Genomic DNA, 26,796 nt, shown 5'->3' on the forward strand with positions numbered 1-26,796 from the left:
AATGACTTCCCTTGATTCGGCTGCAATTTTACCAATGGGAAAGAGTAGATGGTTCCTAAGATCCTTTTCGATTTAGACAAAGGACAAATTTGAGAAAATTGTCTTCAGTTGTTGCTTCAGTCTTCAAAAATCACCAAAGGCTTTGGCTTTGAGGTTAGGCTGTCAGAGCTGGCCCTTAATCGTCTATGCCCTGTGCTTCAGATCAGGCTGTCTAAAGGCAAGAAAGCTGGATCTTCTTGAGATGACTGGCTTGTTCTCTCGTTGCTTGGGATTCTTCACATTCAGAGGTCCACTGTGAACTTCAGCTCACCATCATTTTCCCCTTACAATGGTATCACTGCAGTCAGGTCCAAGATGGTGATCTGGACCCCTCACTGACATTTCACCCAATACTCCAGACAGCCCTTTCACTAATTTCTTGCATTCCTCCTTCATCATTGCGTCATGGCCCCTTTAAGGAAGCGGCCATGGTTGAGTAGTGGGACCAGCTGCTGGCAGCAAAGAGACTTACAGGATTTGGCCTACTCTGGGCTACTCAACGCGCACGCTCCGGACCGGGGGCTTGGTGGGAAAGGAGGGAGGGGCTTAGGGCGCGCCTGCGCATCAAGGGCGCGCGCAAGGGGCTGGTTTGGTGATCCCTTTAAGAAACCGCAGGCGGAGGAATTTCTCTGAGAGAAAATAATCCTACTCACGGGGCCCCTTGGAGGCCATTAACCCCCCGAGTCCCGGCCCCCCCCTTTCCCGGGCAGGCCCTACCGCCTACGCTCGCACCCGTGGGATCTCAAGATCTCCGACCCGGCGCGCGGCATCCGCCCCCTCCCCACTCTAAGCGCCAGGCCCGGCCAGGTTCGGGGACGCTGCCGCGAGGCAGCTATTCCTGCAGTGTGGGCGGGGGCCGGGGGCCCGAGAGGTTCCGCCGCCACCGCGCTGGGAGCCGCAGCGGTTCCGAGCGGGGCCCAACATGGCGGAGAGAGAGGTGGAGTCCGGCCCCCGAAAGAGGGTAGGTGAGGTGAGGCAGAACTCGGGCGGCGGGGGGCGGGGCGGGGGCCGCGTCCCGGGGCCCGGGAGAGCAGTGGGCCAAGCGTAGGCTCGTGGAGGGGTCGCCGCGGCCCGGCTGAGGCAAGGCTGCAGGCAGGACTGAGGCAGCCTTGAGTCTGGAGCGCGCTTAGAGTGGTCCTTCGGCAGGTGGGACAAAGATTTGCTGCTGGTGGGGAGGGGAGGGGGAGGGGCTGTTGTTTCTGTGTTTTTAATTTTTCCAGCACTGTTGGTGGGTTATCTGAGCCGGGAGAGGAAAGGTGTCAGATACTAAAGTGCATCTTTAGTGAACCAGAGTCTGGAAGTTTTAACAGGAGAGAGGTCAGGTGGGGGTGGTGGTGGCGGGAATGAGTCGTGGAGGGGTCTTCTGAGGAATAACCAAGAGGGTGTTTCAGTAAAACCATTGCAAATTCATTTTCCTGCCTTATTTCCCCTCCCCCCATAACCGTTATCAAGACCAAGGTGGAGGTGGTGCTCTTACCTAAGAAGAAATGGGTTCGTTGGCTTGTCCTGATTTAGGAGAAAGATGTTGGCAACTATAAATGTCATGTTCTAGTCTTGCCCCTTTAGCAACAATTAAGAATGTGGAAGAGTGTGACAAGTTTTGTCATAAAAGGATGTATCCAACCAACCTGCAGAGGTGAAGCCAATTCTACATAGGAGTTGTTGAGTGCCTTTTAAAGTTTGTCTTGAAACTTTTCTTATTTAATTCTGAGTGATTTTCTTTTTTTCAGATGGAGAACAATACTGTACTGTCAATTGAGCAGTATATTTTAGATTTTTCTTTTACCACCCGTCCTCCACCCCCCACCCCCCGCCTCCCTTCTGCCTTAGCGTGCGTGTTAAGCAGTAAGTTTCCTACCAGGAATCTTCCTTTTTGTAAATGGTATCAAAATGATCAACTCAGTGTTAAGCCAGCTGCCTAGAAAATTACTGCATAAATCCTAATCTTTCGATTTCTCATAAAATTAGCAGTCTCAGTGATACTATAGCTAACATTTCGAGTGTTTACCATGTGCCTGGCACTGTGCTTTATAGGAAGAATTAAACCTCAGCATTTACTGTGGGCTTCCCTGGTGTCTCAGCTGGTAAAGAATCTGCCTGCAGTGCGGGAGAGCTGGGTTAGATCCCTGAGTTGGGAAGTTGGGAAGATTGCCTGGAGAAGGGAAAGGCTTCCCACTCCAGTGTTCTGTCCTGGAGTTCTCTATGGACTCTATAGTCCACGGGATTGCAAAGAGTTGGACACGACTGAGTGACTTTCAGTCACTTTACTATGTTGACCCATTTTGCACAGGAGGAAATGTAGGCGTATAGGGTTAAGTAACTGATATTAGAGAGCTAGTTAGGAGATTTAGCTGGGATTTGAATCCATGTTTGTCCCAACTACAGTGCCCACATAGGAGTTTTTAAAGTCTATGTTTCTCTCCTTAAAAGCTTAAATGATAAATAACCAAGGAAGTGTCAAGTAGTGTTTTTTCCACAATTTATTAGGAAAATATTTTCAACTACTTGGCAAAGCTGAAAAAAAAATGCAGGATGTGTCCATAATGCCTAACATTTAGATTCTGTCATTGACATTTTACTATACTTGTGTTATCAAATATTTATCCACATCTATCACTTTATCAGTTCTTATTTGCATTTCACTGAAGTATACTGAGCAATTGAAGTTTATTGTTGATAGTTTTAGGTTTAGAAAACTTCAGATCTCTCATGCAATAGTTAGATCTTCCTCATAGGACAAATTAAATTGTATGATAGTATGCCCAAATAGTTCACTTAGGATTAATATTGGTTATGGAGTGCATGTGTTTTGAAAGTTTAAATTGTTCTTCATACTTTGAGCCGGTTTTAAACTGGATCCTCATGCTTGAGTGAAGGCATATGGCATGTAGTCCACCTGTTAAAATATAAAGAATAAATTAGTTGAGAATTCAAGATCATCTCTGAACCCAGTTGCTGCTAATGCTGTTGTTACTTTCACCATAGAAGACAGAATGTTTTCGAAAATATCTGTGCACTTTGGTAACAAATTCAACTAGATTTTAAATACTACTTTCTTTTCTAATACACTTAAAAGGTGCTGCGGTAATATCAGTGTAAACTTAATATTATTTTTAACAGCATGTAACATATAGATCACTTGTACAGGTTTTCCCTGTTATTTTATCAGTTTCATTGTGGAGGAAGGTTACAGCCAGTCCTTTTAGGCTCTATAATCTATTTTGGTTTTGGTATTTGGTTAGAATGTTTAGTAGAGTTGTTTTAAATGGTACACATGGTGCATGTGCTTTTTTTTTTCTCCATATTTTTGTCTCCCTGCACTAAACTCTACATGAGTTCCATATGTACATTCTGAGCAGTTAGTGGGAAGTATGTACAAAAGTATAGTATCTTTTTAAAGAAGCTGTGGTACATATATAAAATGGAATATTACTCAGTCATAAAAAGGAACACATTTGAGACAGTCCTAATGAGGGGGATGAATCTAGTAAGTCAGAGAAAAACAATATATAAGGAATCTAGAAAGATGTACTGATGAACCTGTTTGCAGAGCAGCAGTGGAGACACAGACATTGAGTAGACTTATGGACTTGACTGGGTGGGGGAGGAGAGGTGGGGAAGGGGGTATGGCCAGACTAACATGGAAACATATATTACCATATATAAAATAGATACCAAGGGGAATTTGCTGTAGACTCAGGGAACTCAAACTGGGGCTAGATAACAGCCTAGAGGGGTGGAATGGGGAGGGTGGTGGGAGGAATGTTCAAGCGGGAGGGGACATGGGTAAACCTTTGGCTGATTGATGTTGATGTTTGGTAGAAACAAATGTAATAATGTAAAGCAATTATCCTTCACTTAAAAATAAAAAAATGTACAATATCTTTAAAAATAATGTTTGCATTGAGGTAGTTAAACTACATAGGCCTAGATAATAAGTTTATTTAATCTGAAATTGCATTGATGATATAGTGTTGTTTTTATGATACTTACTGCCTTTGACTTTTATAATTACAAGTCAAAAAAATTGTTGAGTACCTGTGCCTGTTGGTGAACTGTGTTTTAGGCATTGTGCTATGGTATATGGTATGTATGATCATTTAGAATTTCGTATTCTGACTCACCTGCTAAATTGTGAACTCCATAAGGATAGGGCCATTGTATTCTTTTTTGAATCTCTAATACCTATGACCTCCACGTGATAGGGATTCAAAAAGTGACTTTTGATAGTTTACTTGTATTAGAGGCTCTATGGCTTGGGTACCAAGTTATCTGGTTTGTAGTTATGGGACCTTCTGTTAATCTTTCATATCGCCCTTTATATTCCAAATTCTCCTCTGTGAATCTAGATTTAAGTATCTTGCGATTGTTTTGGTTAGATGGGAGAGTGTGTTTTAAAACCATTGACTTAACAACCTTAAATTCTTCGTAGGTCTGCCTGATGTCTTATTTTTATGTTTATGGGCACTTAGTAATACCTAAGGTAAGACTGATTTAATTGTATTCAGACTATATCTGAACGCCAGTCTCTCAATTTGTAAACATGAGAGAAGCTGAATATGTGGGTGGGTGAGTACCACATCCATTTATCATCTCTGCTGTAGAAAGAACCAAGTTCATATGAAGGCCAGTATTATACACACACACTCACACACTCTTACTTTAAAGTCAGGATATTTTTTAGATATTATTTATGAGTTTGTTTAAGATTATAAAATTTAAATTTTCTGAACTAAGCTTTAAAATTCATAAGGTAGGCTTGTAAGTAGTGGGATTATTTTATGCATGGTTATTATAATAAACTTATGAAGCATGAGCTCTGACTAAATCTGGTGATCATATTTTTTTGTGAAATTCCTTTATCTTTTCAAAGGTCGCATACAAAATAATAATAACTTTTGTAAATGTATGAATTATTACCTGGTCTAGTAGATTGTATCCATTTTCATATTTAAACTTTTGTGTATATTAACTTTGAGATATATGTTTGGCATATGTTTAAAAGAAAGAGAAAGCATATGTATATAAGTAGTATGCTTCCATTTTTGTGAAAACAAACTGATCTTTCTCTCCTCCTTACATATGTGTCTATACTTGTATATGTATGAGCTTGGAGAAAGTTGTGGAGGACACATGTCAGCTGTTACCATAATCTTCAGCAGGTGGGGATGAGAAAGGAAAAGGGAGACTAAGGGAAAATTTTGCAAAATGGAAAATTTCTTGGGGTATAAAATTAAAGTGAAAATGTAAACTATGTTCTCATTGTAAATATGTTAAAATTGAACATGCATGTAGACAAGGAATAGAAAGTAACATGAACAAATGAAAACATTGATTTTACTATGTGATGGGCTTATGGAGAAGTTTTGTTTTGTATTTCTGTTATTTTAATATTTTATAATAAAAAAATTACAAAAGGTTAATCCCTCTTAATTCCTTAATGAACTTTTTATCTTTGGTTTTTCTACTAAATGTGTTGCTTAAGAACATGGTGGTACATATCATTAAAAATATTGCAGTTCACATGTGCATAGTGTAAGTTATCTACTTTAAGAATGCATTGACTGTATCAAGAGCATTTTGAAGAGACCATTCTAATGATGACAGTGATCCTGAATTGCTTTCACAGTGCACATCTTGTAACTAGCAGAGACTTCTATAAATAATAATATTTATAAACATTTATGTGCCAGTCACTCTAAAGGTTTTATATGTAGTGTATTTTTTAATCCTCATTAACTCCATAAATAGTAGTCAGCTATTACTGTCCTGTTTTTTACGTGAGGAAATTGCAGCATACAGAGAGCTCAGGGTCATGATATATTAGGCTAAAGTAAGATCAAGGGTCAGTTGAAAAATTGTACTGTTTGATAAGTAGTATAGGTTAGAATTCATTATATTAACATACAGTAATTAATAAACATTGTGCTTAGTTGCTCAGTCATGTCTGACTCTTTGTGACCCCATGGACTGGAGCCTGGCAGGCTCCTCCGTCCATGAAGTTTTCCAGGCAAGAATACTGAAGTGGGTTGCCATTTCCTCCTCTGGGGAATCTTCTCGACTCGGACTGAACTCGTGTCTCATGCATCACCTGCAGGTAGAATCTTTACCACTGTTGCCACCTGGGAAGCCTTTAGTAAACATATACATTAGTTATTAATATACGTGATACAAGGTAATATGTGAACATAATAGTATTGGTTCAGAATTCATTGTCTGGAATTTTTTGTTTTTAAAATAATATTGTAGTTAAGACTCCGCACTTCTGCAGGGAGCGTGGGTTTGATTCCTGTTTGGGAAACTGAGATCCTGCATGCCCTGTGGCGTGGCAAACAAAACATTGAAATATATTTAAATCAGATTGATATAAATTATTTCTCAAGAAGCATCACATTAACTTTCTGCCTGTGAAATACACCTTGCTGCTAAGTCACTTCAGTTGTGTCCGACTCTGTGCGACCCCATAGACGGCAGCCCACCAGGCTCCGCCATCCCTGGGAGTCTCCAGGCAAGAACACTGGAATGGGTTGCCATTTCCTTCTCCAATGTGTGAAAGTGAAAGTGAAGTCGCTCAGTCGTGTCCGACTCGTAGCGACCCCGTGGACTGCAGCCTATCAGGCTCCTCCATCCATGGGATTTTCTAGGCAATACACCTGTGATAACCTTAGAACATATCTTTGCATCTCACAGGCTTGTTTTTAAGAAATATACACTAAATATTTTAAAGCTATGATTCACTTAAAAGATAAAGCTTATGCTTCTTTTGAAAATGGAATGCTTTTATTATGTGATAAAGAAATATAAGTAGATAAATGTACAGTTGCAATTTCTCTGGATATTTAGAAGATATTTTTGAGTTCTGTGTTAGATCAATCACTTTTTTTTAAAGATCAACCACTTTTTAAAGAAGACTGACATTTCCTTTAAATATTCTGATTATTTTACTATGAGTTAACTGTATGTAATTATTTTAGCAAAAAAAAGAGAAAGGAATTTTAACATAGTATTAGATTGTACCATACAGAATTGCTAATATTTAACCATTTTAACTACGTAAGATGCCTTTTCATATGGCTCAATTCAGTAGTAAGAGCATGGACTTTACAAAGTCAGGTTATGTACAACCTCTGGTATTTAGCAGTAGTATTCCTATGCATAGTTTCTTATACTTAGGGAATACTAATAATGTTATTTTAACTTCATTCTTTCTGGTCTAACAGAAGCTTGAGCTAGCTGCCTTCCTGTCTTTGATGAAAGACAGTACATAAGCAAACCTTTTGTTGTCCAATATTTAGTCTACCCACTATTCCTTGAGGCCAAGGATCACATGTGTTCATTTTTCTTTATATTTCCCAACATGGCTTATAAATTTAAATATATAGTTACATGTATACTACACATTCATAGGCAAGATTAAAAAGCTTTACTGTATTTCATAATTCCGTATCAATGCAGAATATAAAAAATATATTGGGGCAGTGAATCCCCATGTTCTTAACACCCAGCTTTGACAAATAAACAGTTATCAACATTTTGCCATTTTTTGGTCTCATCTGATTTCTTCCTGCCTTCCTTCTCTTTCTCTCTTTTTTTTTTTTGATGAAATATCTTCAAAGAAATCTCAGTATCATATCATTTAATCTATAAATACTTCCTGTATGCATTTCTAACAGGTAAATGAGAACCACAATGCTAAACAAAATTGATTTCCTTAGTCCAGTTTAGAGTTCTCTGATTATTAATTAGTGTCTTTTTATAATTGTTCTGTTTAAATTACTGTGCAAATGAGATTTACCATTTCATCTGGCTTATATGTATCTTAAGTTTCTGTTAACTTTAACCATCCATCCTCCCCTTCCTTTACGCTATCCCCTCTAGCTCCTGCACTTTTTCCCATGCTCTTTATTTGTTAAATATATTACCTCTTTTGACCAGGAGAGTTTCCCACATTCTGGTTTTGGCTGATTGAATTCTCATGGTGTTTAACCCTTCATATTTCCCACAAAATAGTTATAGAGCAATTGTTCTCTATTTTGGCTGAAACATTAGGATTAGTTGGAGAGCTCTTATGGAGATTCTCAGATCAATTAAATCAGAATTCACAGGGTGATTCTCGGCATCAGTATTTTAAAAAATTTCCCAAGAGATTTCAGTCTGCAGCCAAGGTTGAGAACTTGAATTGGTAGACCTTTATGAGATTTAGGTTCAGTTTCTTTGCAAAGAAGAATTCATGAATTGATTGTATATTTCCAATCAGATAATTTTAAGAATGAAAGAGTATGCTCTTTAATAATTACAGTGGGACAGTAGCGATGAACTGGGACTGTCCTGGACTTATTAGGATGTGTGGTCACTCTATTAGGTGATGCTGCAAATTCTTACTGCATCATTCCAGGAGTCACACAAATAGTTGTCACACTTCTAGTGTTTTAGGTTTTGTCAGGAGGATCCAAAGGTACTTTCTTAACTTATCACCTAATAGATTTATTATTGATGATTATTGCCTTGATCCATTATTATTAGAATAGTGATTTTCTGTCATTTCTCCTATATTTATTTACTGGAATTCTTTTGTAAAGAGTTCCTTTATTAGTTATTTGTTTACTCTGTAATATCATTTGTATAGGAGAAGCAGAGTAAATGCTTATTTTTTTTCCTCTTTATTTGCCAATTTTCAGACAAATGAATTGTTACCTAAGCAAATCCCAAAGGCTTGTGAGGGGCTGTCACTGAACTTAAATTTTAATACAGTTGATATATTTAAACTTACTGTGGTTAGTATACTTTTGAATGTTTAAATTTGTCATATTTTTGATTGATGACTATCTATATTAGTTTCCGAATTTGCCATAACAAATTACTAAAAAATTTGTTTAAAACTACAAATTCTGTGAGAGAATTTGTTCTCTCACAGTTCTGGAGGCTAGATGTCTGAAATCAAGATGTTGGCAAGTGATGTTCTCTCTGAAGGCTCCAGGGAAGAATCCTTTCTTGCCTCTTCCAGCTTCTGGTAGATCGATTTGTGTTCCTTGGTTTGTGGCGGTATAACTCCAGTTTTTCCGTCCATTTTCACACTGCCACCTTCTCTCTGTCTTCAGTGTCTTCTAAGGATATTCTTCATTGAATTTAGAGCCCATCCTAATTCAGAATGATCTCATTTCAGGATCTTTATCTGTCTTCATTACATCTGCAAAACCGATTTTGCACACATTCTGAGGTTCTGGGTGGACATATATAGGGGCCACAATTCAACCCACTCTAGTTAGCTATGTGGGACTACTGTGGAATGGAAACATCATGTTCATTCCATATGCAAAATACATTCACCTTCATCAAGAGACTTCACTTTCTCTTCACTTTCTTCCATTAGAGTGGTATCATCTGCATGTCTGAGGTTGTTGACATTTGTCCCAGTAATCTAGATTCCACCTTGTGCTTCGTCCAGCCTGGCATTTTGTGTGATTTACTCTGTGTGTAAGTTAAATAAGGAGGCTGACAATACATAGCATTGACGTACTGCTTTCCCATTTTTGAACCAGTCCATTGTCTTATATCTGGTTCTGTTATTTCTTGACTTACATACAGGTTTCCTAGGAGACAGGTGAGGTGGTCTGGTAGTCCCGTCTCTTAAGAATTTTCCGCAGTTTGTTGTGATCCACGTAGTCAAATGATTTTTGTAGTCAATGAAGGAAAAGTAGGTGTTTTTCTGGAATTCCCTTTTTCTATGATCCAGTGGATATTGGCAATTTGATCTCTGGTTCCATTGCCTTTTATAAGTCCAGCTTTTACATTTGGAAGTTCTCGGTTCATGTACAGCTGAAGCCTAGCTTAAAGTATTTTGAGCATAACTTTGCTACCTTGTGAAATGAGCACAATTGTATGATAGTTTGAACATTCTTCTACATTGCCTTTCTTTGGATTTGGAATGAAAACTGACCTTTTCCAGGTCTGTGGCCATTACTGAGTTTGCCAGCTTTGCTGACATACTGAGTGCAGTATTTTAACACCATCATTTTTTAAGATTTGAAATAGCTCAGCTGGAATTCCATCACCTCCACTAGGTTTGTTTGTGGTAAAGATTCCTAAGGCCCCCTCAACTTCATACTCCAGGATGTCTGGCTCTAGGTGAGTGACCTCACCATCGTGGTTATCTGGGCCATTAAGACATTTTTGAATAGTTCTGTATATTCTTGCCACCTCTTCTTAATCTCTTCTGCTTCTGTTAGGTCTGTACCATTTCTGTCCTTCATTGTGCCCATCTTTGCATGAAATGTTCCCTTGCTGTCTCCAATTTTCTTGAAAAGATCTTTTGTCTTTCCCATTCTATAGCTACATTTCTTTGCATTGTTCACTTAAAGAAGTCTTTCTTACCTCTCCTTGCTATTCTCTGGGACTCTGCATTCAGTTGGGTTTATCTTTCCCTTTCTCCTTTGCCTTTCACATCTCTTCTTTTCTCTGCTATTTGTAAGGCCTCCTCAGACAATCATCTTGGCCTTGTTGCATTTCTTTTTCTTGGGGATGGTTTTGATCACTGCCCCCTGCACGATGTTATGAACCTCTGTCCATAGTTCTTCAGGCACTCTGTCTACCAGATCTAATCCCTTGAATCTATTTGTCACTTCCACTGTATAATCATAAGGGATTTGGTTTCATCCCTGGGTAGCTTACAAGGTAAAGGATCTGCCTGCAGTGCAGGATCTGGGTTTGATTCCTGGGTCGGGAACATCCCCTGGAGGAGGAAATGGCAACCCACTCCAGTATTCTTGCCTGGAGAATCCCATGGACAGAGGAGCCTGATGGACTATAGTCCATGGGGTCACAAAGAGTTTTACACGACTGAGTGACTAAACACTACCTGAATGGTCTAGTGGTTTTCCCTGCTTTCTTCAATTTAAGCCTGAATTTTGCAAGAAGGAACCCGTGATCTGAGGTCAGCTCTAGATTTTATTTTTACTGATTATATAGAGCACTCCATCTTTGCTTGCAAAGAATATAATTAATCTGATTTTGATATTGACCATCTGTTAATGTCCATGTGTAGAGTTGTCTCTTGTCTTCTTGGAAGAGGGTGTTTGCTTTGACAAGTGTGTTCTCTTGGCAAAACTGTTAGTCTTTGCCCTGCTTCATTTCGTACTCCAAGGCCAAACTTGCCTGTCACTCCAGGTATCTCTTGACTTTCTCCTTTTGCATTCCAGTCCCCTGTGATGAAAAGAACATCTTTTTTTTATATTCTAGAAGGTTTTGTAGATTTTCGTAAAACTTTTCAACCTCAGCTTCTTTGACATTAGTGATTGGAGCCTAGACTTGGATTACTGTGGTGTTGAATGGTTTGCCTTGGAAACGAGTAGAGATCATTCTGTTGTTTGTGAGATTGCATGCAAGTACTGCATTTGGGGCTCTCTCTTTGTGATGGCTACTCCATTTCTTCTAAGGGATTCTTGCCCACAGCAGTAGATATAATGGTCAGCTGAATTAAATTCGCCTATTCTGGTCCAGTTTAGTTGACTGATTCCTAAAATGTTGGTGTTCCCTTTTGCCATCTCCTACTTGACCACGTCCAACTTATCTTGATTCATGGACCTGACATTCCAGGTTCCTTTGCAATATTTTCTTTACAGCATTGGACTTTCACCACCAGGCACATCCACACCTGAGTGTCGTTTCCGCTTTGGCCCAACCTCTTCTTCTTTCTGGAGCTTTTCTCTGCTCTTTCCTAGTAGCATTTTGGACACTTAACACTGGGGATTTATATTCCAGTGTAATATCTTTTTGCCTTTTCATATTGTTCATGGGGTTCTCAAGGCAAGAATACTGGAGTGGTTTGCCATTGCCTTCTCCAGTGGACTGTCTATTGTTATAACTCTCCACTGTGATCCATCTGTCTTGAGTGACCCAAACCTGGGTCTCCTGCATTGCTGGCAATTATTGTATGCATCACCAGGGAACCCCTTCAAATTCCACATTTTAAGATATTTATTGCAGCAAAATGCCTCTGTGTTCCAAGGGAACTTGGTGGCTTTAAACAACAGAAATTTATTTCTGCACAGTTCTGGAGGCTAGAAGTCCAAAATCGAGGTGTCAGCAGGGCCATGCCTCGTCTGAAGACTCTGGGAAAGAATCCTTTGTCTCTTCTACCCTCTGGTGGCCCCACATGTTCTTTGGTTTATGTGGCAACATAATTCCAGTCTTTCCCTCCATCTTCACACAGCCTTCTCTTTGTTCTTTTCCGTCTAAGGATGATCGTCATTGGATTTAGGGCCCAACCCAAACGAAGGTGATTTCGTTTCAAGATCTTTATATCTGCAAAGAAGTTTATTTCAAAGAGGTCACATTCTGAGATTCTGGGTACACAGATCTTTTGGGGGCCACAGTTTAACCTACAGCAGGATCTTTTACTTCCTGAATCCTTTTTAAAGATTATTTTTTTATGTTTAAACAATTACTTTAAAAATTTCTTATGTCTTCAGTTCAGTCACTTAGTCGTGTATGACTCTTTGTGACCCCATGGACTGCAGCATGCCTGGCTTCCCTGTCCATCACCAACTCCCGGAGCTTGCTCAAACTCATGTCCGTTGAGTCGGTGATACCATCCAGCCATCTCATGCTCTGTTGTTCCCTTTTCCTCCTGCCTTTGATCTTTCCCAGCATCAGGGTCTTTTCCAGTGAGTCAGTTCTTCACATCAGGTGGGTCAAAGTATTGGAACTTCAGCTTCAGCATCATTCCTTCCAATAAATTTTCAGGACTGATTTTCTTTAGGATTGACTGGTTTGATCTCCTTGCTGTCCAAGGGACTCTGAAGAGTCTTCTCCAACACCACAGTTCAAGAGCATCAGTTCCTAGATACCCAGCTTTCTTTATGGTCCAACTCTCAAATCCATATATGACTACTGGAAAACCATAGTTTTGACTAGACGGACCTTTGTTGGCAAAGTAATGTCTCTGCTTTTTGATATGTTGTCTAGGTTTATCATAGCTTTTCTTCCAAGGAGCAAACGTTTTTAAATTTCATGGCTGTAGTCACCATCTGCAGTGATTTTGGAGCCCTCGAAAATAAAGTCTCTCACTGTTCCCATTGTTTCTGCATCTATTTGCCATGAAGTGATGGGACCGGATGCCATGATCTTAGTTTTCTGAATGTTGAGTTTTAAGCCAACTTTTTCACTCTCCTCTTTCACTTTCATCAAGAGGCTCCTCAGTTACTTTTCGCTTTCTGCCATGAGGGTGGTGTCATCTACATATCTGAGGTTATTGATATTTCTCATGGCAACCTTGATTCCAGTTTTTGTTTCATCCATCCCGGCATGTCTAATGATGTACTCTGCATATAAGTTAAACAAGCAGGGTGACAGTTTCCCAATTTGGAACCAGTCCATTGTTCCATGTCTGATTCTGTTGCTTCTTGAAATATATATGATGTCCAGTTTATCATTTTAATCGTTTAAAATGTATAAGTCAGTGGCATTTGATACATTAACAATGTTGTGCAACTGTCACCACTATTTCATCCCAAACAAACTCTGTATATTCATTAAGGTATTAGTCTCCATTGCCCTTTTCTCCAGCCTTTGGTGTGTTTGCTGCTTAATTTAGGTATTTCATATAAGTGAAATCTTAAGTATTTGACCTTTGGTGTCTGGCTTATTTTACATAGCATAATGTTGTAGGATATGTCAAAACTTCATTTTTTTAAATGGCTGAATGATAGTCCTTTATATGTATATAACACATTTTGTTTTATCTGTTCCTCTGTTGATAGTTGGCTGTTTTTACCTTTTGGCTGTTGTGAAAAATGCTAGTGTAAACATTGCCATACGAGTATTTGAGTTCCTTCCTGCATTTTTTGGTTGAAATGAATTTGCTGGGTCATATAGAAATTTTATGCCGGTCGTTTTGAGGAATCTTCAAACTTTGCGACAGAGGCTGCAGTAATTTCCATTCTCACTAGCAATTCATGAGTGTTCTGAACTCTACATCCTCACCAGTACTTGTTCTTTTCTTTTGGTAATAGCGATCCTGGTGGTTGTGAAGTATATCTCTTTGTGGTTTTCCCCCCCAGTTTTATTGAGATCTAATTGACATACCAGATTGTAGAAGTTTAAGGTATACAGTATAAGGATTTGACTCCCATAAATCATGAAATGATTATCATAGTAAGTTTAGTGAACATCCATCATCTCGTACAGATACAGACTTAGAAAAAAAGTTTTTTCTTGTAATGAGAACTCTTAGGACTTATTCTCTTAACAACTTCCATATGTAGTATACAGCAGTGTTAATTTTATTTATCATGTTGTATATTCATTGTGGTTTTCATGTTTTTTCCAAGTAAAATTTACAGTATTCAGTTGTACAGTAGGGTGATTAAATTACACACACACACACATATATATATACATTCTTTTTCAGATTCTTTTCCAATATAGGTTATTAAAAGATGTTGAATATAGTTCCTTGTGCCGTTCAGCAGGTACTTGTTGTTTATCCATTTTTATATATGGTACTGTGTATCTATTAATCCAAATTCCTAATTTATTCCTCATTGTGTGTTTGCTGTTGTTGTTTTTTTGGCTGCCCTGCATAGCTTGTGGGATTTTAGTTCCCCAGCTAGGGACTGGGATTGAACCTGGCCCTTAGCATTGAGAGCATAGAGTGTTGAACACTGGACCCCTAGGGAAATCCCTGATTTGATTACTGTGGTTTGTAAGAAGTTTGAAATTGGAAAGTATAAGTCCTCCAACTTTGTTTTTTTTTCTAGATTGTTTTGGCTTTACTTTGGGTCTTTTAAAATTCATAAGAACTTTAGGATTTTTGTTGATTTCTGCAGTAAGTGCCATTGGAATTTTGATAGATATTGGATTCAATCTGTGAATCTGCTGAGTAGTATGTTTCATCCCAGCACTATTAAATGTTGTAATCAGTGAACATGGGATACCTTCCAATTTACTTAGGTCTTCTTTAATTTCTTTCAGCAGTGTTTTGTGCAGGTCCCTCAGTGTGTAAGTTTTACACCTCCTTTGCTACAGTATCAGTCAGAGTAATAGACCACATTGATAGAATGAAGGGAAAAAGCATGATAATCTTTGTTGATGTAGGAGAAAAAAAGCATTTGCAAAGATTCAACACCCTTTTATAAAAACACTCAAGAAACTAGGAATAGAAGGAAACTTTCTCAATATGATAAAGTCTATATATGAAAAATCATACCTAACATCATATTTGATGATGAAAGACTGAAAAAATTTCCCCTCAGAATAAGACAGAGATGCCCTTTTTTGGCATTTCTGTTCAATGTGGTATATGAAATTTTAGCCAAAGCATTTAGGCAAGAAAGAAATAAAAGGTCCAAATTGAAAAGAAAGAAGTAAAACTATTTACAGGGGATATGACCTTGTATGTAGAAGCCTCTAAAAATCCTCCTCCTCCCCAAAATAAGCCCTCTGAGAAATTAAAGTTCAGGATACCAAAAAATACAAAGAAATTAGTTTTATTTCTATATACTAGCAATGAACAACCCTGAAAGGAAATCAAGAAAATGATTTCATTTATATTACAATCAAAAATAATAAAATACTTGTATTTATCCTTTTGACTTAATTCTAGTAGTCCTGGAGTCTTCCCTTTTTGGCCAAAAAGATGTTCCCTGGCTCGTTGGCTCATCTTGTATATTACCATTTCAGATTTGGAATTAACTCCAAGAACTTAAATTTTAAGTGGGAAATGGTAGTTATAGACCATAGACTGAACTCAGGCAAGTCTTTTGACTTTGGAGTTTTTTGAGATGGTATCAGCTGAATATTTCCCATTCACTCATTATTCACACCTATGCTTTCCTTCTGTTTCACCACTGAAATTCTCTTTAAAATCACCGAAATGACCTAATAATCACCAAGTCTAATGGATGCTTTTTCAGATCTTTCCTTTTTTGATCTTTGTTAAACATCTGACCCTATTACAGATTGATTGTTTCCTTGAAACTTCTCCCTTAGGATAAGGTGGCATTTTCATGGTTCTTCTCTTGAATTGCTTCTTTTCAGTCATCTCTGACTCTTCTTTTGCTTGCCCAGTAGGTCTTGTTCCCTCAGCTGATTTTTCTTGGGTAATTCCTTCTACAGTGATTTTAGCCATTACCCATTAAATACATTATGTGATTTCCTTCCTTCTTTGTTTCTCTGTTGTCTCTAAAATTCAAAATCAGTGTTTCCCAATGTGAGCTTTGACTCACATTTTGATGTCTCGTGAGTATTGCTAACTCAGTATACCTAAAATGGAATTCTCTATATCCTTGACAGGTACTTAACCTTCCAAATAGTGCCCTATTCTTTCTGAACCTGTTTTTCTTCCTGTGTTATCACCCAACTTAGAGACTTCTGAGTCATCTTGCTTCTTCCCTTTCCCTTATCAATCCAGTTTAAATTGATAAATCTTGTTGAGATTATCTGTAATGATTTTTAAAACTTCAGTGCTACTGCCAACACCCTAGTTCTAGTACTTAAAATGCTTTGTTTACTTTCTATGCCTTTACAATTCTGTTTTCCCTTTCTGTAATCTACCGTTTCCTCTTCCCCATTCATTTTATACACTGGAGACTGATTTATCTTCAGAAATGAAAATCTGTTCATCTATAAGGTAACATTGACTCCCTTACTATTCTAATTCCCTTAGATCCTCTTTGAGTTCTCTCCCTGTGGCAAGAGGCAGGTTGCTTCACAGCTCTTACTCTCATCCTGGAAATTTTCTTTTCCTTCATGGGAGAGTTTCTTTCTGGTTATCTTTGCTTCTATCATGTTACCTTGGTAGGGGTTCTCCTTGGGCTCTGCAGTCCAAATATGGAGACAAAATCTTTGCTTAATTTCACCCAATACAGCTGAGACAAGGCTATGATATTTTACACAGGACTATTAAAAGTTTGCTTGTAACTTTTAATAGAGGATGAGATGGCTGGATGGCATCACTGAGGCAATTAACATTTACTTGGGCTAGCTTCGGGAGATGGTGAAGGACAGGGAGGCCTGGTGTGCTATAGATCATGGGGTCTCACAGGGTTGGACACAACTGGGTGACTGAACAACAACAGTTAAAAGTTTAACATAGTAGGAGGGAATTCGAAAACAAATATAGCTGGCTTTCATGTAGGTTGATCTAGGAGAAATGGGCAACATTTACCTACTAAGCCTTCAGCTTATTGTCTAGTGAGTAGAGGATGTCTTCTGTTTGGAACCTGGAAGCAGTTTGGGATCTGAGGGAAAGAACTTATTCCTCTCTCCTTTCTTCTGAGGATCTAGCATCCTGACCTGTAATTTCTTGTTTTTTGTCTGACTAACATTGGGATCAATCCTGGATGTTCATTGGAGGGACTGATGCTAAAGCTGAAACTGCAATACTTTGGCCACCTCATGCGACGAGTTGACTCACTAGAAAAGAGTCTGATGCTGGGAAAGGTTGGGGGCGGGAGGAGAAGGGGACGACGGAGAATGAGATGGCTGGATGGCATCACCGACTCTGTGGACATGAGTTTGAGTGTACTCCGGGAGTTGGTGATGGACAGGGAGGCCTGGCGTGCTGTGGTTCATGGGGTCGCGGAGAGTCGGACATGACTGAGTGACTGAACTGAACTGAACTGAACTGAACATTGGGATTAGTTCACTTTAGGAGATCCAGTCTCCTTTCTGCAGAGATGTAGTGTTATGTTAGTCTTTGGCTACAATAGAGCAAACAGACCAACATTTGTTTAAGACAGATTGGCTTATTCAACATATATATAAGATGTGTCACACAGCCATGGAGTTTCAGAGTCGGACACGACTGAGCCACTGAACTGAACACATGGTTTTAGGTGCTGGAGAAATAATGAACAGGAAAGACAAGGTTCATGCTGGTAATGGGGGTGCAAGACAGAAAATAAGAAATAGATAAAAATAATTTCAGGTAGTGAAGAAAATAAGAGAGCATAAGATAATATGATAGTGAGTGATTGGGGTGGAAAGGAGCAATATTAGATATTTCTCTGAGAAGCCAGCTTGTGGTTTTTAAATAAAATCTCTTAAAAAGATTCCTTTAGTTCCTGTGTATAGGGTGATCTTCAGGGAGCACGATGTGAAAGAGGATGAATTAGGAGGCTCTTGGTGTAATTTTTGTGTAAAGGTAACCATTGTTTGAGGAAGGTAGAGATGGTGAGAATTGGTTGTGATACATTTTGGAGATGGAGTCAGTAGGACTTGTGGATTGATTGAATAGGGAAATAAGACTGCAGACCTCTGGGTTTTCACCTGGATGAGCTAGATATTTGGTGGCACCATAAACTGAGATGGGAAAATGGAAAAGAATACACATAGTAATGAGGATAAAGGAAGTGAAGTGAAAGTCGCTCAGTCGTGTGACTCTTTGCGACCCCTTTCATGCTCTTCTGTCCATGGAATTCTGCAGGCCAGAATACTGGAGTGGGTAGCCATTCCCTTCTTCAGGGATCTTCCCAACCCAGGGATCGAACACGGGTCTCCCACATTGCAGGTGGATTCTTTACTGTCTGAACCAGCAGGGAAGCCCTGGAGTTTCCACCAAGATAGGAAGAAACTGTTATTTCCTTACATTAGATTATTGGTCTAAATTGCTTGTGATTAGTATACAACAACTTCACTGTAAAGTATACTTCAGAGCTTCTCAACTTTGGTACTATTGAGGTTTTGAACCAGGTAATTTGTTTGGGGTAGAGCGAGTTGCCCTGTGTATTTTGGATGTTTAGCAGTATACCTGCTCTTTATCAACTGTGTGCCAGTAGCACTGACTCCCCATTTGTGAGAACTGAAAATGCCTCCAGGCATGGCCAGATGTCTCCTGAGTGGCATGATTGCCCCTCATTGAGTACCACGGCTCTAGATACAGCCTAAAGACCTATCCAAATGGTTCCAACTACTTCTCATTCTGTCCTCTTATATAAATTCTGTCAATACAGCTATGTTGATTGATATGCTACTTTTCTTGCTTTTGTGCATTTAAAAAATATTATGTTTTATTCAGCCATAATTGTTTCCTGATTTTTTTAACCTAAATTTTTATCCTGAGCACGGCTTCTGTTATTAAAAATATGCTTGAAAACATAATTTTAATGGCTTTAAAATTATAATATTTTGAAATTGTAATACTTTGTAGCTTAAAAAATTTTTTAATTGTAATAATCTGTGGTATAGATAGACCATAATGTGGGAATATCCTCCAATTCTTAGGTTGTTTAAAACCTTTTCCTATTAAAAGTGGGGCTAAACTGGCTGGATGAAGCACAAGCTGGAATCAAGATTGCCGGGTGAAATATCAGCAACCTCAGATATGCAGATGACACCACCCTCATGGCAGAAAGCAAAGAAGAACTAAAGAGCCTCTATGAAAGCAAAAGAGGAGAGTGAAAAAGTTGGCTTAAAATTCAACATTCAGAAAACTAAGATCATGGCCTCTGGTCCCATCACTTCATGGCAAATAGATGGGGAAACAATGGAAACAGTGAGAGACTACTCTTGGGGGCTCCAAAATCATTGCAGATGGTGACTGCAGCCATGAAATTAAAAGACACTTGCTCGTTGAAAGAAAAGCTATGACCAACCTAGACAGCATATTAAAAAGCAGAGACATTACTTTGTCAACAGAGGTCCATCTAGTCAAGGCTATGGTTTTTCTAGTAGTCGTGTATGGATGTGAGAGTTGGGCTATAAAGAAAGCTGACCGCTGAAGAATTGATGCTTTTGAACTGTGGTATTGGAGAAGACTCTTGAGAGTCCCTTGGACTATGAGGAGATCCAACCAGTTCATCCTAAAGGAAATCAATCCTGAATATTCATTGGAAGGACTGATGCTCAAGCTGAAACTCCAATACTTTGACCACCTGATGCAAAGAACCGACTCATTGGAAAAGATCCTGATGCTGAGAAAGATTGAATGCAGGTGGAGAAGGGGACGACAGAGGATGAGATGGTTGGATGGCATCACTGACGCGATGGACAGGAGTTTGAGCAATTCTGGGAGTTGGTGATGGACTGGGAGGCCTGGTATGCTGCAGTCCATGGGGACACAGAGAGTCAGACATGACTGAGTGACTGAACTGAAACTGGCTAAACTGGGTGGGGTATGTTGGGACCAGTGAGTGATAGCCAAGGGTTTGAGGTTTCCTTCTGGGAAAAGGAAAATATTCTAAAATTGATTGTGATCATGGTTATGTAACTCTGAGTATACTAACACTTATTGGGTTGTGTACTTTAGATGTGTGATGTGAATTATATGACATCTCATTGAAGTTGTTATAGAAAAAGGTTTAAAGCAAACAGCCTTATGTGTAATGTTTTACAAGTTTTTTTTTAACTATTTTATTTTTGGTCGTGATGGGTCTTTGTTGTTGGTCACAGGTTTTCTCTGGTTGCTTCAGGTGGGGTCTGCTCTTCATTGTGGTGCACCGCTTTCTCATTGAGTTGGCTTCTCTTGTTTCGGAGAACAGGCTCTCAGCGCACAGGCTTCTGTAGTTGGGGCACAGAGGCTTAGTTGCTCTGTGGCATGTGGAATCTTTCTAGACCAGGGATCGAACCTGTGTTCCCTGCATCTGCAGGCAGGCTGTTAACCACTGTACCACCAAGAAAGTCTGATTGTGTGTAATTTTTGTCTGTAACTCTAGAAGTGAAACTACTGATTCAAGGCATGTGAAAAATATATTTACGGTTTAGTGAGGTATTCTATATAGAGTAACATTTATCCCTTTTACTGTACAATACGTTCTGTAACTTACTGAACTACCAACAGAGTCAAGATCCAGAACAGTTCCATCAGCCCCCAAATTCCTCATGTCCGTTAGAGCTAGCCTTTCCTCTATCTCTACCCCGATCTGTTTTGTATTCTGTAATTCTGCATTTTCAGAAAATCATATAAATAACATCATATAATATGCAGCCTTATGAATTTTGCTTTTTTCACTTAGCATGATGCTTTGAAATTTATCCATATTGTTGCATGTGTCAGCAGTTCCTTTTTATTGGTGACTAACATTCCGTTTTGTGGATGTACCAAAATTTATCAACTTGCCAGTTGAAAAACAATTGTATTGTTTCTAGTTTTTGGTGATTATGAGTAAAGTCATAATAAATATTTGCCTAAAAGTGTTTTTTATTTGGCCTCCCTGGGTCTTTGTTGTGGTGTGCTGACTTCTCTAGTCGAGGTGTGCAGGCTTCTCTTCGTGTAGTGTGGGCTTCTTGTGTTGTGGAGCTCAGGCTCTAGAGTGTGTGGGGTTAATTGCACCATGGCATGTGAGATCTTAGTTCTTCAACCATATCCCCTGAATTGGAAGATGGATTCTTTACCACTGGACCACCAGGAAAGTCCCTGCCTATAGATTTTTTTTTCTAAGCACTATATTATTGCAGGGATATACCATAACACTTTGCTCTTTCAAAAAAATTTAAAGCAAAATATACAAATGGGGAAAAACCCTTCATTTTCAAGAAGGAATTAATGAGGGAAAAGCTTATTATATTATACTTGTTCATAATGAACAATGAATTTGAGGCAGTTTATAAAAACATGTATGGGGAGAAAAGATTAAAAGAAATAAATACCACAGAGGAAAATACAGATAATTCTAATGTGATTGATGAGAGAATACGATTAGGTATGTATGTGCCATTATTAAGTGGAGCAAACATTACTGAATCTGCTAAAAATACAGTATCTGCTAAAAACACTGATTCTAAAAGTAATTTCAGATGTCAGTCTTCAGTAGGAGACACTGAGTAAAGGAACAGTAACATTTCCTTTTCAACAGGAAACAATAGTCTGAACTTCTTGCTTATAGGTTTTTGTATACACATACATTTTCATTTCCTTTGGGCAAATAATTGGGTGTGGGATTGCTGGGTCATATAGTGTTTTCTTATGTTGCATTTTAAGAGTTATTTTTGTATTTTGGATAAAAATCTTTCACTTGATATGTGTTTTGCAAATATTTTTTCCTAGTCTATGGCTCAACTTCATATTCTTAAGTATTTTTCAAAGAGTAGAAATTGAGATTGAAGTGGGTGAATACACACACAGACACAAATTTAATTTTGTGGGAATAAGCACATAGATCATATCAAAGGACCCACGAGAAAACATCATTTTTTTTGTTTGTTTCAAAAAAAGCAACTTGTTATTGAGTTATAGTTGGTTTACAGTGGTGTGTTAGTTTCAGGTGTATGGCAGACTGACTCAGTTATACATGTATTTATTTTTTCATATTTCTTTTCCATTATTATAAGATATTGATTAATTATTAATTACAAGATATTGAACATAGTTTCATGTGTCATGCTATAAGTCTTTGTTGTTTATTTAATATAGAGAATGTGTCTGTGTTAATCCCACATTTCTAATTTATCACTCCTCCCTTTTCCTCTTTGGTAACCATAAACTTGTTTTCTGTATCTGTGAGTCATTTCTGTTTTGTAAATAAGTTCATCTGTATCATTTTTTCAGATTCCACATGTAAGTGATACATGTTGGTTTTCATTTTCTTACTTGTTTCACTTGGCATGATAATTTCTAGATCATTCATATTGCTGCAAATGACATTATTTCATTCTGTTTTGCGGCTGAGTAATATTCCTTTATATATTTTTATACACACAGGCGTGTGCGCACGAATCGCGTCTGGTTTCTTCATTCATCTGTCAGTGGACATTCAGGTCAATACCCTGTGTTTATGTCAAAGAGTGTTCTGCCTATGTCTTCCTCTAGAAGTTTATAGTATCCTGTCTTATATTTAAGTCTTGAATCCATTGTGGGTTTATTTTGTGTATGGTGTTAGGGAATGTTCTCATTTCACTCTTTTATGTGTAGCTGTCCAGTTTTCCGAGCATTACTTGTTGAAGAGGCTGTCTTTTCTCCACGGTACATTCTTGGCTCCTCTGTCATAGATTGGTCGGACATAAGCATATGAGTATATTTCCAGGTTTTCTGTCCTCTTCCATTGATCTAGTGTCTGGTTTGGTAATTTGAGTTTGATTACTGTAGCTTTGAAATATAGCCTGAAGTTAGGGAGTCTGATTCCTTCAACTTTATTTTTTGTTCTCAATATTGTTATGGCTATTCAGGATCTTTTGTGTTTCCATACAAAGTTTAAAATTATTTGTTCTAGTTCTGTGAAAAATGCCAAGGTAGTTTGATAGGGATTGCATTGAATCTGTAGATTGCCTTGGGTAGTATGGTTATTTTTAACAGTATTGATTTTTCCAATCCAAGAACACAGTATATTTTTCCGTTTGTGTTGACTTCAGTGTCTCTCATCAGTGTCTTACAGTTTTTGGAGTACAAGCTTTTTACCTCCTGAGGTAGTTTTGTTCCTAGGTATTTTATTGTTTTTGATGCAGTGGTAAGCAGGATTGTTTCTTTAATTTCTGTTTTTGATAATTTGTTGTTAGTGTGTAGAAATGCAAAAGACTTTTCTGTATGTTAATTTTGTATTTGGCAACTTTACCAAATTCACTGATGAGTTCTAGTATTTTTCTGGTGGCATCTCTAGGATTTTCTATCTATACTATCATGTTATCTGCAGACATTGACAGTTTTAGTTCTTCCTTCCCATTCAGATTCCTTTATTTTTCTTTTCTGAGTGATGTGGCTAGGACTTTCAAAACTGTCAAATAAAAGTGGTGAAACTGTCCTTCCTTGTCTTGTTTCTGGTCTTGGAAGGAATGCTTTGAACTTTCCATCGTTGAGTGTGATGGGTTTGTCATATGTGACCTTTATTATGTTGAGATATGTTCCCTCTGTGCCTGCTTTCTGGAGAGTTATTTTCAATGGATACTGAGTTCTATCAGAAGCCTTTTCTGCATCTATTGAGATGATCGTATGGTCTTTATTCTTTAGTTTGTTAATATGTTGTATAATATTGATCTTTGGATTTTGAAAAATCCTTGCTTTCCTGGGATAAATCGTACTTTATCATGATGTATGATCCTTTTAATGTATTGTTGGATTTGGTTTGCTAGTATTTTCTTGACAATTTTTGCATCTGTTTTTCATCAGTGATCAGTTCAGTTGTGTCTGACTCTTTGTGACCCCATGGACTGAAGGATGCCGGGTTTCCCCTCCCATCACCAACTCCCGGAGCTTACTCAAACTTGTGTCCATCGAGTCGGTGATGCTATCCAACCATCTCATCCTCTGTTGTCCCCTTCTCCTCCTGCCCTCAATCTTTCCCAGCATCAGGGTCTTTTCTAACAAGTCAGTTCTTCGCATCAGGTGGCCAAAGTATTGGAGTGTCAGTCAGCATCATTCCTTCCAATGAATATCAGGGCTGATTTTATTTTAGGATTGACTGGTTTGATCTCCTTGCAGTCCAAAGGACTCTGAAGAGTCTTCTCCAATACCACAGTTCAAAAGCATCAATTCTTTGGTGTAGAGTCCACTCTCACATCCATACATGACTACTGGAAAAGCTTTGACTATATGGACCTTTGTTGGCAAAGTAATGTCTCTGCTTTTTAATATGCTGTCTAGGTTGGTCATAGCTTTTCCTCCAAGGAGCAACTGTCTTTTAATTTCATGGCTGCAGTCACCATCTGCAGTGATTCTGGAGCCCAAAGAAATAAAGTCTGTCACTGTTGGCATTGTTTCCCTGTCTGTTTGCCATGAAGTGATGGGACTGGATGCTGTGAGCTTCGTTTTTTGAATGTTGAGTTTTAAGACAGCTTTTCCCCTTCTCCTCTTTGACTTTCATTAAGAGGCTCTTTAGTTCTTCTTTGCTTTCTGCCATGAGGGTGGTGTCATCTGCATATCTGAGGTTATTGATATTTCTCCCAGCAATCTTGATTCCGGCTTGTGCTTCATCCAGCCCAGCATTTCTCATGATGTACTCTGTATATAAATTAAATAAGCAGGGTGACAATATACAGCCTTGACGTACTCCTTTCCCAATTTGGCACCAGTCCATTGTTCCATGTCTGGGTTTAACTGTTGTTTCTTGACCTGCATGCAGATTTCTCAGGAGGCAGGTAAGGTGGTCTGGTATTCCCATCTCTTGAAGAACTTTCACAGTTCGTTGTGATCCACACAGTCAAAGGCTTTGGCATAGTCAATAAAACAGAAGTAGATGTTTTTCTGGAACTCTCTTGCTTTTTCTGTGATCCACTGGATGTTGGCAATTTGATTTCTGGTTCCTCTGCCTTTTCTAAATCCAGCTTGAAGATCTGGAAGTTCTCAGTTGAACCTAGCTTGGAGATTATCATCAGTGATATTGGCCTGTAATATATTTTTTGTGTGTGATATCTTTGCTTGCTGTTGGCATTAGGGTGATGGTGGCCTCATAGACTGCATTCAGAGGTGTTCCTTCCTCTGCGATAAAAAGCAGTAGAGAAGATAAATGAAATTAAAAGTGGTTGATAAATTGATAAACGGTTACCCAGACTCATGAAGAAAAAAAGGGAGAGAGCTCAAATCAGTAAAATCAGATGAAAAAGGAGAAGTTAAAACTGACTCCACAGAAATACAAAGGGTCTTAAGAGACCACAGTACGCCAATGAAGTGGCCAACCTAAAAACAGTGGACGAATTCTTAGAAAGGTGCAATCTCCCAAGACTGAGACAGGAAGAAACAGAAAATACGAACAAACCAGTTATCAGTACTGAAACTGAATTGACAATTTAAAACAAACAAGTCCAGGATCAGATGGCTTCACCAGTGAATTCTACTATACATTTAAAGAAGAGTTAACATCTGTTCTCAGAGTCTTTCAAAAAATTGCAGAGGAAGGAACATTTCTGAACTCATTTTATGAAGCCACGATCACCCTTATATTTAACCAGACACATTTAACACACAAAAAAACAAAGTTCCAGACTAATATCACTGATGAGTGTAGATACAAAATAGTCCTCAACAAAATACTAGCAAACTGAATCCAACAATATATTTAAGAGATCATACACACTGATCAAGGGGGATTTATCTCATGGATATAAGTATTTTTTAATATCCAGAAATCAGTCAATATAATATACCACATTAGCAAGTTGAAGAAACCATGGTGTATTTTTCAGAATCCCCTGAAGGAATTCACCCCTTCCCCCACTCTTTACACAAATATCCATCCAGTTTCTGTCTATCCCAGACCTTTTGAAGTAGAATATGGGGGAGAAAGTGGAAGATTGCAGAATAGGAACCATTGGCAGTAGAATTTGGCCTTGGTCCTTAGCAGAAACAACAGTTGTGTTTCCTTATGGATAAATGGAAATAAAGACACTCTGTTAGTAGGTTTCAGTAGGTTAGTGCACATGAAATACATTAGGTGGTGATTTCTGAAAACAAGGGGAAAGAGTAAGAGCCAAAGATCTTGTCATGGAAGGCTTTGAAATCATTGCCAGAAACTGGTAGTGAACATTACTCTTTTCTTCCTTTCCATTTCTGTGTGGTGCTTGAATTATTTAAGAAGCAAATGTTTGTTTCAGTTTTTCTCTGGTTCAGTCCATTTATTCTCCTGAAATTGACTATGATGTTTTCAGAAGTTCTTGAATTCCAATATAGCATAGTAAATTTTTTGCTTTTTTATATGCTCTTCATATGAGTTTTGATGAATTTATGTCAAAGTTGAAATGATCCACTAAAGATAGTTTAAAAAAATATCCATGTTTACTGACCTTCAGTTATTCTTCGTGCTTGATGTCTTAACATAGGTATTGGAGAAGTAAATACTTTTCTTACTGTAATTTTTATATATGAAAAATAATTTCACTTTAATTGAAAAAGTATTC

At 38.4% G+C, this 26,796-nt stretch overlaps 1 protein-coding gene across 3 annotated transcripts in view; it reads left to right on the forward strand.

The window, feature by feature from the left end:
* The first annotated feature begins 620 nt into the window (after positions 1–620).
* Positions 621–26,796, forward strand: part of ZMYM4 (zinc finger MYM-type containing 4) — a 166,472-nt gene continuing 140,296 nt past the window's right edge. For 2 of the 3 annotated variants that reach the window (XM_055401953.2, XM_088835131.1), the window contains exon 1: positions 621–1,000. In XM_055401953.2, the coding sequence (XP_055257928.2) occupies positions 962–1,000 (39 nt within the window). In that variant the 5' untranslated portion in view covers positions 621–961. Of the gene's footprint in view, positions 1,001–1,073; positions 1,186–26,796 lie in introns of those variants that run through there. The other variant, XM_055401954.2, reaches the window with a different exon arrangement.

This window comes from Moschus berezovskii, chromosome 4, assembly GCF_049115385.1.
Source record: "Moschus berezovskii isolate FMDL1 chromosome 4, NW_MosBer_1.0, whole genome shotgun sequence".
Classification (NCBI taxonomy): domain Eukaryota; kingdom Metazoa; phylum Chordata; class Mammalia; order Artiodactyla; family Moschidae; genus Moschus; species Moschus berezovskii.